The sequence below is a fragment of the Lepidochelys olivacea genome (genome assembly GCF_965140295.1).
Source record: "Lepidochelys olivacea isolate rLepOli2 genome assembly, chromosome: 3".
NCBI lineage: Eukaryota > Metazoa > Chordata > Testudines > Cheloniidae > Lepidochelys > Lepidochelys olivacea.
This window is the reverse complement of record NC_140413.1, coordinates 120,848,489-120,861,055: the sequence shown is the minus strand read 5'-3', so window position 1 is coordinate 120,861,055 and position 12,567 is coordinate 120,848,489. Positions and strand designations below refer to the sequence as shown.

Genomic DNA, 12,567 nt, shown 5'->3' with positions numbered 1-12,567 from the left:
ATTGCAAGGCCAGAAGGGACCATTGTGATCTAGTCTGACCACTAGTGTGACAGTCCATAGAACTTCCCCAAAATAATTCCTAGAGCAGCTCTTTTAGAAAAACATCCCGACTTGATTTAAAAATTGCCAGTGATGGAGAATCTACCACAAACCTTGGTAAATTGTTCCAATAGTTAATTACTCTTACTATTAAAAAATTACACCTTATTTCCAGTCTGAATTTGTCTACTTCCTGCAACTTGATTGTCTTATACCTTTCTTTGCTAGATCAAAGACAGAATTATTAAATATTTGTTCTCCATGTTGATACTTATAGACTGTAATCAAGTCACCCCATAACCTTTTCTTTGTTACGCTAAATGGATTGAGCACCTTGAATCTGTCACTATAAGCCATATTTTCTAATCCTAAAATATGGTCTGGCAGGTGCAAGTGATCTCAGCAATATAATTTCAGCAGTTCACAAAATACAGAGTTTTTTTAGAGTGGGGTAGATAAAGCCTTTGTAGGGAGTCTGGGGGAATCCATTCCTTTTGTATTAATTTTTGTTTTAAGTACTAGTACACTGCATTTGATGCAATCTGGTACATTCTTTAAAAAAGGGGGGAAAAGTGATCCAAAACAAACTATATTCTCTAAACAGACTGGACACACATCAATAAAAGAAGTACATGACAGAGGCTTAGCATGCCAAAGCCCTGACTTCCAGCTACTAATCAAAGAATACAGTTCTTTTAAACAGGAAAGTACAAAAATGAGCACTTAGCTGTAGGAACTGAAAGGCACAAGAACAAAGCAGCAACTTTAAAGCATCAATCAAGCTGCTGAAGCTAGAAAATTGGAGCACTGAACACTAGCGCTTAAGAGGAGCTTCCAGTTCTATCCGTGGAAGGAGAAGAACTGAAGAATAGGTGTTACCAGCCATTAGAATGGTAAATGATGCAATCACTCAGACCCTTTGAGCTGTTCAAGTAGCTGTCATCTACCAGTGGCGTGAGACTCTGTTATAGTTCGTGTGAATCTTTTATACCCTTTGGAGAAATCATTGTGAATATGGGTGAAATTAAATAATTTCACAGTCTGACTCTACTCTGGAAAGTGACTATTTACCAAATGGCACCTCCTTACATAGCAGACCCATTCCCTGTGTAAATCCAGAATCACATCTGTTGAAATTAATGACGAAGACAAGTTTTTACTGTCATTCACTCCCGCTAGCCTCGCTGAGGCAAAACAGATAAGAGCAAACGAGCTAAATAGTATCCCTTCTTGTGTATCATCAAAAGAATTGCTTACCAAGTTTTAATCACAGGGCCATTTGCCCAGTCCCCTCATCTTCTAATTGGGCTCTCAGTTACACTTGTGGTGAGCAGAACTGAGCAGAATACCCAGGTGTGCATAGAGTTGCATAGAGAGGAGACTTACCTCACTACTTTGTGAAATGAGGCCTCCTCACATGCAGCCCAAAATACCCATGTCTACCAAGAGACAAAAAGAAAAGGAGGACTTGTGGCACCTTAGAGACTAACACATTTATTTGAGCATCTGATGAAGTGGGCTGTAACTCACGAAAGCTTACGTTCAAATAAATGTGTTAGTCTCTACGGTGCCCCAAGTCCTCCTTGTCTTTTTGTGGATACAGACTAACACGGCTGCTACTCTGAAACCTACCAAGAGACAATATACTGAGGATCAAGGCTGCCACTAGAATAAGGTTCTTCTGAGTTTTTCTGAGAGAGAGCTAGTTAACCACAGGCTTTTCCTTTACAGGCCATCCCTGAAGGAGACCTCATAGCCAAAGCATCCTTAGTCTTAATTTCTGATTTTAATATGTCTAAAAGCTTTTCATCCATTAGTAGAAAGAGAAGGAGTACTAGTGGCACCTTAGAGACAGGTGCCACTAGTACTCCTTTTCTTTCTGCGAATACAGACTAATACGGCTGCTACTCTGATCCATTAGTAGTTTCCCTCCTTTTATCGTCCTCTTTTCTAACGGAGAAGCATTGGGTGAAATCCTGGCCTCACAGAAGTCAATTAAACGTTTGCCATGATCTCTTGGGAAGAGTTGGGTAAAGAAGAAAAAGAAAAGGCTGTGATTCCTTTTACCTTGATTGTTGGTGTAAAGGCAGTGGTGAGGTATGAGCAGAGCCGAGGAGGCAGCGTCAGTTTGCTGATATCCTTGTCATCCCGCAGAGAGCCAGCGATGGTCTGCTGGCAGAGGAGCTGCAGGCTGGAGACCCTGTGCTCTACTCTGACAACATAGAGTGCAGGGCCGGAAGCCATGAGCAGGCGTGAGTCCCTGTGGCCCCAGCAAATGGAGATTATGGGACGCTGCGAGAAAGGAAGATTGCACAACTTAACACAAGAGGCATTTTCTCCCAGACACCTGTGCAGCAAGACTATGTTCTGTAGTGCCAGTTTAATCTAGCACCCGCTGCATTAGCAAAGGCCTTCAAAAACCAGCTAAAATAAACATAACTGTGCATTATGTTACTGCTCACAAAGGGGGCTAGTATAGAGTAACACTGAGCATTTATTTTCAGTAACAATACTTAGCATTTACATAGCATTCTTCAGCCATAGTTCACAAATCTCTTTACACAGGTGGGTAAAGCATTCTTCACCCCATTTCACAGACGAGGAAGGTGAGACCCCAAGTGGTAAGTCACTCCTTCAGAATCACTCACTACATCAATAGCTGAAACAGGAAAAGGACTCGGGTCTTTGGATTCCCTGTCCAGAACCCTGTCTGCTACCAGACTACCTTGTAAGAGTTTTACAAAGATTTAATCAAACTTCACAACACCTGGAGTTACCTGTTAAGTGGTATAACTCACATTTTCATCTTGGAAAACTGAGACACTGAGAAGTTAAGCAACTCAGTTAAGGGCACTCAGCGAATCAGTGGCACAGCTGTGATTAACACGCAGGACTTCCTGCCTCTGAGTTCCAAACTGAAGTCACTACCCCATGCTGCCTCCCCAGGATATATTTCCAGATGAAAATAAAATCTAAAGCACTATCATAAACAAACTGCACCTATTGCCCTTTACTCATCCATTTGTTTGTGGTGCTAAATGTCTAAATTCATATCAATAAAACACAAGAATAAAGAGTTAGAGGAGACGGGATTGAAGTAGGTAAACCCCAAGGTACAGCAAAAACCAGATTGGGCCATCCTTTGCACTTCCACAACACAAGGACATGAAAGGCTCATGTGGGGAAATTTAGAACAAATCAAAGGAACCAGTTTTCAGATAGTGTATCATCGAGCTGTGAAATTAATTCATGTAGCTGGATTAAAAAATAAATAGAGTGTATACTTTTATAACCACCAGCTTTTATAGCGATCTGTACTAAGGATAACCTCGTGCTTCAGGGTGTAAACTGATCCTCATTTGTTAAATTTTCCTACACACCCCTTTGAACTTTCTCCCACCCTGCTCCTTATGCAACGGAGGGGCTTCCCAGAAACATCTGCAAAGCCACTACACACTATCCTCCTTACAAGTCACCTCTGTCCCAATGCCTCCAAAATACTCTAGTCTACACGACTGCCAGGCAGGCGTGCTGGGACAACTGCTTCCTGTGCTTCTCATAATCAACTCACTTACCTGTGCTCTCGCCGTGTTTGCTGTATCCACCTCTCGTCTCTCCTCTTAGAACTTGTTTACACTGACATTTAGTTGGCAGCAAGCTTGGGGTGTAAATCTACCCTGTACTAGCCTGCTGTGCACTAAGCATCAGTATGGATCTGCTGCCATGTACTAAAAGTTCCCCAGTGTGCTTTGATCTACTCTCATTTCGAAGCACTGTGCACTTAGCACCATGGAGTCTTGATTCCAGATTGGGCCCTGTAGGTGCTCGCACAATACAAATAAACAACCGGGGTGAGAAAGAAATGGGTTTTTTTTTTAAATAACGCTGCACAAGAGACTATAGTGAGTGCATTGTAGAGAGTTATTCCTTTCTCTGAAGCACCAGCTCCTGGGCCACTGCTGGGCACAATCCTGGTCTTGATGGACTAGGTTCTGATCCTACAAATGTCTAGATTAGAGGTGTTCTTTAGGTAAAGAATGAACACAATTTACTGAAAGGTTAGGTATACTTTGAAGTGGTCACGTAAAAATGTCTTCAACTTCTACCCAAAACACACTGAACAAGAATTGAGCATGCAGAAGGCAAGCAGCAACAGAGAATTAGTAATCAGGAACACGAGGTCTCCATCTGAAAGATTTCATAGTGTACAGATATCTGGGTTAGATCTGCTAAGAAGAAAATATTAATTTAGCCCAGAAGAAAGACTTTTTTCGACTTCAGAATGTTTAAAAAGGAGAAACTGGGGCAAGATGATTTTAGGTGAATGACAGATAGCAAGTGCAGCTGCTTCACACCACCTCAATGCTTAGCATCCAGAGAAAGGGCAGGATGAAGGAACTTAATAAAAGAGAGGATTTTCCCTGCTGTGCCATCTCACCCTGGTTTTAAATGTAAAGGAAAATATTGGGTTTTAAGGTGGGAGGATTACAATGAAGTACAGCCACACACACACTCCTGCGGAGGTATCAACCTTCAGGCTGACTGCTATGCAAATGGAAAACTGCAACAGGGGAACATTCCAATGTTCATAGTGACCACTAAAGGCACTTTGTAGTGGCCAATGGCACTTGTAGCCCAGGGGGCTAGCTTGCCTTTATTATATTCACTGCTTTGCATTCTATTCTGCTTTGCATTCTGTTTCCATTGGCCTGTATCTTGTAAGACATTACCTTCAGCAAGTTAGCATAAGGCTGGAGGCCTATGAATTTTGCATAGATAAACGGCCCAATAAAAAACCCCAAGTATTTGGGGAGCTGAAAATAGCGTTTAAGGGAATGTTCTGACCACAGGTACATGATTCAACCACAGAAGTGTCCTGGAAACGAAGTGACATATATAACAGGTACATGAGATACATCTAAGCCTAGTCTGCTTGCTTGCTTATATATCTTTTCTTATAAGTTTCTAATGGGATTGATTATTTGTTTTATTATAATAGGTTTATAGATTGATAGTAGAGTATATTTTGGCTGTATCGCAAGAGACCTACAGGCCACATCCTGTATGTTGAGCTAGGGCAAAGTTAGCATACATATGTTTGGGACCTGTCACCTAGATAGATGATGATCAGCTAAAGCATAAGTACCATATATGGCTGTGACCTTTAACATAGATCGCTAAAGGATGCATTGAAGCAGGTTGGCATAGGGGCTTTCCTAAGTTCATACCCTTTTAAACTTAACAGGTACACCACAACTTGGAAAGAACCAAAATAATAAATGTGATACCTAACCACAAAAGGGCCATGGTAACGAACTGATGTATATAATAATAAGTTGAGATCATTGATATACTAATCTATAGGAGAAAGAAACTCCTACATTAGTAAGGTGAGGAAATACAAAGAAAAGGGGGGAAATCCCCAACTGAATATGCATCAAACATAATGGTGTCAGTGTAACATATTATAAAAATGGCATTGCAGGCTAGGGGCAGTAGGAGAAGGAGATGTAGTCCTTGGGAGGTGCCAGAATGATGGCCACTGGTGATGAGGGGGAAGGGGATGGTGATGAGGAAGATAATGGTTAACATGTCAGGTTGTTCTACAGGAGATGGTGTGAGTATATGGATGTGCAGATGTACATTCTGTAGTATCTATTGATCTTACTAAGTTGGGGTGTTTGTGACTGTGCTAAATGTATTAATAAACTATATTTGTAAATATAAAAGAGTTCCTATAGTGTGAGTTGCAACTGTGCACATCGGGGTTCCCAACTACATAATAATTTAAATACTGGGCCTGATCCTGGGACAAGAACCTGTCAACACTCAAAGTGATAACCAGGGATTCTTAAGTAATCAATATAATTAATACATAATCTAAAGATCAGGCAACACACTTAAAAGAACTGAGAAATCCCTGAAGTATCATCAACAACCTATTACACAGCCCAGCATAACCACACACTTGGGAGATTTTATCTGTTCTACATTATATTTAATTGTAGGTACTTTTTAAAAAGTAGGAAACCCATTGGCAGTAGATTCTACATAGAATCATGAGACTGGAAGGGACCTTGAGAGGTCATCAGGTCCAGTCCCCTGCACTCATGGCAGGACTAAGTATTATCTCATGGCAGAACCTAGCCTTGGGCCACTACCAGTAGGAATCTCCCTTGTAGTCCCTTATGCTCGTTCATCAGTTGCTTATTGGCCAGAACCAACCTCCACCCTGTGCTGACGGCACCTGGGACCTGGCTCCATAGGTCAGGAGTTAGAGTCTTGGTCTTGTAAACCAGGGAGGTGCAGCAGGGTTGGGAACTCAGAACTGGCCAATGCAGCTCATAAAATAGGGAGGACTGGACAGGGAAGGGGCAAGGCCAGGGAACATGGGGATGTGCTGATTCATGCTGTGGAGCCCTAGAGAGGACAGGGGCAGAAGTGCCCCTATTTTCTCCAAGGGATGAATTCCACTGAGAGTACAGCTTCCCCTGGCAGTACAGATGGTCTAAACTACACCCTTTTCTACATGCTGGATGAATCAACATGTTACTCCTGGGTGAATTCTGCATAAAAAAATTAAAAACTCTGCACCAAAAAATTTAAAATTCTTTGAACCATATTTTAAAATTCTGCAAAATTTTGCATATTGTATTTGTCAAAATAACACAATATAATCACTCAAATTTCAATTATTTTGGTAATTTATTTCAAAATACCTGTCAACAAGTATGTCAAGAATACAAACAATGGGGGGAAAAAAAGATTCTCCCAGGAATAGAGAGTTAAAGAAAACCCTACAACAACCCAGTTCCAGTTTGGGGGTGCTGGAGGTGGCTGCATGGGGCCCTCCAGAGCCCAAACACCCACACACCCATTCCCCTACAGCCCAGCCATGGGGTCCCCCCTGGCCCAGATACCTGCACTCCCTTTCCCCCCAGAGCCCAGCTGCAGGGCACCCCCCAGTCCAGACACCTGCACCCCTCCTTACCCCAGCCATGGGGCACCACCCCATCCCAGATACCTATATCCCCCTCACCCCACAGCCTTTACTCCCCCCAGCTTCTTTACCGTCCCACCGGGTGATGCAGTGCCGCCCTGCCTTTCCTCACCCTTTGTCAGAGCCTGGTCTCCCAGGCGCTCTCCCATCTCCGGGCAGATGAGGATCAAGTCAGGCAGCTGGAGCATGCAGAGCCTCCATCCCCACCGGGTTGGGCGCTCTGCTCACTGCAAGCTGGGCTCTGCAGAGTCCAGCGGACTCGAGGGGCAACTAGCAGCTCTGCAGCACCAATTCTACAGGGAAAACATGAAATTCTGCGCAGAACATTAATTCTTCACAAATTCTGCATTGCACAGTGGCACAGAATTCCTCCAGGAGTAAGATGTGTATATAATACAGAGAGAAGGAATACACAATTGTGTGATTTAGCACTGGAGTTTTATCAACACGTGGGTAGGATGGACACATCATTCATGACTTTTGAAACCATGGGTGGCACCTCTGGCAGGAAGGTGGTGTGAGTGTGAGCAATACAACGTGGGAAGTTAGGAGGGCATGAGTTCTAGTCATGGTTCTGCCACTGACTCACGGTGTGGCCTGGTGCAGTTCAGTTTCAATTTCCCCAACTTAATTTTGTTGTTTCCTCACTTTTACATGCTTGACTTGACTACATTTTCCAATGTAGATTTTTGAGTATGTGATGTTTATAAATATACAGATATGCATGTGTGCAGTACATACACACTATATATATACACACACACACACACATATACATACACATACATATTCTATTCAAATCACAGTGCTTACACGCTCCCATTGCTATCCCTGTATCATATAAAATGGCTTAGCACAGTTCCCTCCCACAGATCTTTACATCTTTTTATCTCAACATTTTCTAGGCCATCAGCCAATCTTCATGCTGGTATCGATTTGCTTTTGCTTATTGATACTGCAGAAATGCTTTGTTGGCATTTTCTTCAGGATAGCACTGCAGTAGGACAATTCTACAGCATTCTTCATATCTAACATCCAGTATCACTTCACATAAGGGGAAGGACTATAGGGATTCAAAGTGAGGTACAGTAAAAAAAAAAAAAAAAATTCACTATTAGACAGGAAAAAAAACCCAACTGCCAGATGTGGCCCGACCTTTAAATGCATTGATCAGAATAGCATTTCTCAATAGCTGCCCCTCACACATTTCCTCCCTGAACTGTGAAGATGTGGATCAATTACTGCAGCAAGTCAATTATCTACCTGCCACAGTGCTCTATCCGAATTCTGCTGTGTGAAGTAGCTGGCCTGAGATGTCCTTGCTTCTCATAAAGCATTCCATTTATTTAGGGCAGTGCCAATAAAAAAGGGGGGAAAATGCTGTTGATAACTATACCACTTTATATACGTTCTATTACACTTTACAGGGAATCATAGAATATCAGGGTTGGAAGGGACCTCAGGAGGTCATCTAGTCCAACCCCCTGCTCAAAAGCAGCACCCATCCCCAATTAAATCATCCCAGCCAGGGCTTTGTCAAGCCTGACCTTAAAAACTTCTAAGGAAGGAGATTCCACCACCTCCCTAGGCAACGCATTCCAGTGTTTCACCACCCTCCTAGTGAAAAAGTTTTTCCTAATATCCAACCTAAACCTCCCCCACTGCAACTTGAGACTATTACTCCTTGTCCTGTCCTCTTCCACCACTGAGAATAGTCTAGAACCATCCTCTCTGGAACCACCTCTCAGGTAGTTGAAAGCAGCTATCAAATCCCCCCTCATTCTTCTCTTCCGCAGACTAAACAATCCCAGTTCCCTCAGCCTCTCCTCATAAGTCATGTGTTGCAGACCCCTAATCATTTTTGTTGCCCTTCACTGGACTCTTTCCAATTTATCCACATCCTTCTTGTAGTGTGGGGCCCAAAACTGGACACAGTACTCCAGATGAGGCCTCACCAATGTCGAATAGAGGGGAACGATCGCGTCCCTCAATCTGCTCGCTATGCCCCTACTTATACATCCCAAAATGCCATTGGCCTTCTTGGCAACAAGGGCACACTGCTGACTCATATCCAGCTTCTCGTCCACTGTCACCCCTAGGTCCTTTTCCGCAGAACTGCTGCCTAGCCATTCGGTCCCTAGACTGTAGCTGTGCATTGGGTTCTTCCATCCTAAGTGCAGGACCCTGCACTTCTCCTTATTGAACCTCATCAGATTTCTTTTGGCCCAATCCTCCAATTTGTCTAGGTCCCTCTGTATCCTATCCCTGCCCTCCAGCGTATCTACCATTCCTCCCAGTTTAGTATCATCCGTAAATTTGCTGAGAGTGCAATCCACACCATCCTCCAGATCATTTATGAAGATATTGAACAAAACTGGCCCCAGGACCGACCCCTGGGGCACTCCACTTGACACCGACTGCCAACTAGACATGGAGCCATTGATCACTACCCATTGAGCCCGGGAGTCTGCAAGCAAATCTACCATAGAGTGTTTAACATGAGTGCACATTTCTTTTATGCTAGGAGCAGGGAAATATAGCCACAAATTCTGGTACTTTCATTTCCATTTTTATTAGGGCTGTCAAGAGATTAAAAAAATTAATCGTGATTAATCACACTGTTAAACAATAATAGAATATCATTTATTTAAATATTTTGGATGTTTTCTACATTTTCAAATATATTGATTTCATTTACAACACAGAATACAAAGTGCGCAGTGCTCACTTTATATTTATTTTTAATACAAATATTTGCACTGTAAAAAACAAAAGAAATATTACATTTCAATTCACCTAATACAAGTACTGTAGTGCAATCTCTTTATCATGAAAGTTGAACTTACAATGTCGAATTATGTATAAAAAAATAAAACAAAGTCCACTCAGTCCTATTTCAGCCAATCACTCAGACAAACAAGTTTGTTTACATTTGCAGGAGATAATGGTGCCCGCTTCTTATTTACAATGTCACCAGAAAATGAGAACAGGCATTCGCATGGCACTGTTGTAACCAGTGTCACAAGATATTTACAGGCCAGATGTGCTAAAGATTCATATGTCCCTTCATGCTTCAACCACCATTCCAGGGGACATGCATCCATGTTGATGACAGGTTCTGCTCGATAACAATCCAAAATAGAGCAGACCAATGCATGTTCATTTTCATTATCTGAATCAGATGCTACCAGCAGAAGGTTGATTTTTTTTTTTTGGTGGTTCATGTTCTGTAGTTTCCACATCCGAGTGTTGCTCTTTTAAGACTTCTGAAAGCATGCTCCACATCTCATCCCTCTCGGGTTTTGGAAAGCACTTCAGATTCTTAAAGCTTAGGTCGAGTGCTGTAGCTATTTTTAGAAATCTCACATTGGTACCACCTTTGTGTTTTGTCAAATCTGCAGACAGTGTTTGTAAACCAAACAACATTGGCTGGGTGGGTCATCATCCGAGACTTTTATAACATGAAATATATGGCAAAATGTGGGTGTATAAGAGGAGGGGACATACAATTTTCCCCCAAGGAGTTCAGTCACAAATTTAATGAATGCACTTTTTTTTTTAACTAACATCGTCAGCATGGAAGCATGTCCTCCAGAATGGTGACTGAAGCATGAGGGGGGCATATGAATGTTTAGCATATCTGGCACGTAAATAATACCTTGCAACGCTGGCTACATAAGTGCCATGTGAACGCCTGTTCTCACTTTCAGGTGACATTGTAAATAAGAAGCGGGCAGCAGCATCTCCCGTAAATGTAAACAGTCTTGTTTGTCTTAGCAATTGGCTGAAGAAGAAGTAGGACTGAGTGGACTTGTAGGCTCTAAAGTTTTACAGTGTTTTGTTTTTGAGTGCAGTTATGTAACACAAAAAATCTACATTACACATTAAATTACACTTTCATGATAGAGATTGCACTACGGTACTTGCATGAGGTGAATTGAAAAATGCTATTTCTTTCATTTATCATTTTTACAGTGCAAATATTTGTGATCAAAAATAATATAAAGTGAGTACTGTACACTTTGTATTCTCTGTTGTAATAGAAATCAGTATATTTAAAATGTATTTTAAAAAAATATTTAATAAATTTCAACTGGTATTCTATTGTTTAACAGTGTGATTAAATCGCGATTAATTTTTTTAATTGCAGTTAATTTTTTTTAGTTAATTGCGTGAGTTAACTGCAATTGACAGCCCTAATTTTTATCATACCAAATGCCAGCAGATTTTATAAGGATCCCATCAGAAAATATAAATGTCTGAATGAATCCTAGGGATCAAATAAAAACACACCAAAAAAAGTGTAATTTCTATACAAATAAAAAGGCTTTTAGGGCTAAGCAATGCTAATTTTAAACACAGTACACCGAAGGGCAGTTATTTACATGAAGCACACTGAGTGCAAACACAGATTCAAAACTTGGGTAACAATGAGCTAGATTGTTTCAGAAACAGAAAGGGGAATAGAGACTCTAGAATGTCTCCTTGGCTACATGCATCCCAGCTGGGAATGTCCTTCTTTATATTATAGCAGTGTCCTGAACTGGATACTCCTAATTAAGTTAGATTCCTGTGCTACTTTTTCTTATTTGACTCATTCCTCCCCCTGCCAGGGGACCAGTATAATTAGGCTTGGAAGGATTAGATTTTTATTGGTAAATGTTGGTCAACATCCATTTCACTGCACATACAAAAACTGATGAAAAAATATTTCCATCAATAACAATCTAAATCTGAAGACAGAAAAAGAAAGAAAAATGCTGCTTGAGAACTTATTAGAGTTTGATTTAAGGATATTTACTTTGTATATTTTGACAGGTGATGTTGACAATTTATGTTGAACAGTTATAAAGCTTTAACTTGGTGAACCAACTTCTACAGTCATTAAATGTCTGACCCTCCCCTCATAATTTCCCACAACTGTGAAAATTGAAATTGACAAAAGTAAAAAAAAAAAAGCTAAAAAATAAACAGATAGTATCCACTGAAATTATTAAAAAATAAAAATCAAATTCTGCCAAGTCTAAATATAATATACAAACCTTTCATCCCATTCACACAGTTCAGTCAATCTGAATTTAGTGAAAGTCATACGCTCCTTATTGATTTCCTATGTGCTCAGAAATCCTGTGCCTGCTCACTGTCTGAACCAATACCTTGCCTCTTGGGACTGGAAGCTCCACTGGTTGTGAAACACAGTATCCATGAAAATTAGATTTGGGGGCAGGAAGTCTCACTGCTGGACACGAATCAATGAGATGGGATTTTGGCATTGATAAGTATGGTAGAATTTCAAATCTTTCAACAACGAGCACCTAGTTATAAAGGAGAATCTGTCTCTGACTAATGAATATGTTTAAGTACAACTGAAAAGAAACTAAACACATTTTGCTTGCTAATTCTTTCCTTCACTTAAGAAACGTTGAAGTTTTACAGGCGCACGTTCAACTCCTAGCTCTTCCTTCTTTCTGTCTCTCTCTTTTTTTTTTTTTCCTTTTAAAGAGAGGAGGGATGGCCCAGTGGTTACA

General features: G+C 41.1%; 1 protein-coding gene and 1 long non-coding RNA gene across 4 annotated transcripts in view; one reads left to right on the top strand and one right to left on the bottom strand.

Moving 5' to 3' along the window:
* Positions 1-12,567, bottom strand: part of TULP4 (TUB like protein 4) — a 283,777-nt gene that overhangs the window by 25,744 nt on the left and 245,466 nt on the right. For all 3 annotated transcript variants that reach the window (XM_084624123.1, XM_084624125.1, XM_084624124.1), the window contains exon 8: positions 2,107-2,331. In XM_084624123.1, the coding sequence (XP_084480249.1) occupies positions 2,107-2,331 (225 nt within the window). The remainder of the gene's footprint in view (positions 1-2,106; positions 2,332-12,567) is intronic.
* The window catches only part of LOC311518371, an 82,654-nt gene that overhangs the window by 60,383 nt on the left and 9,704 nt on the right, over positions 1-12,567 (top strand). The window lies entirely within an intron of this gene.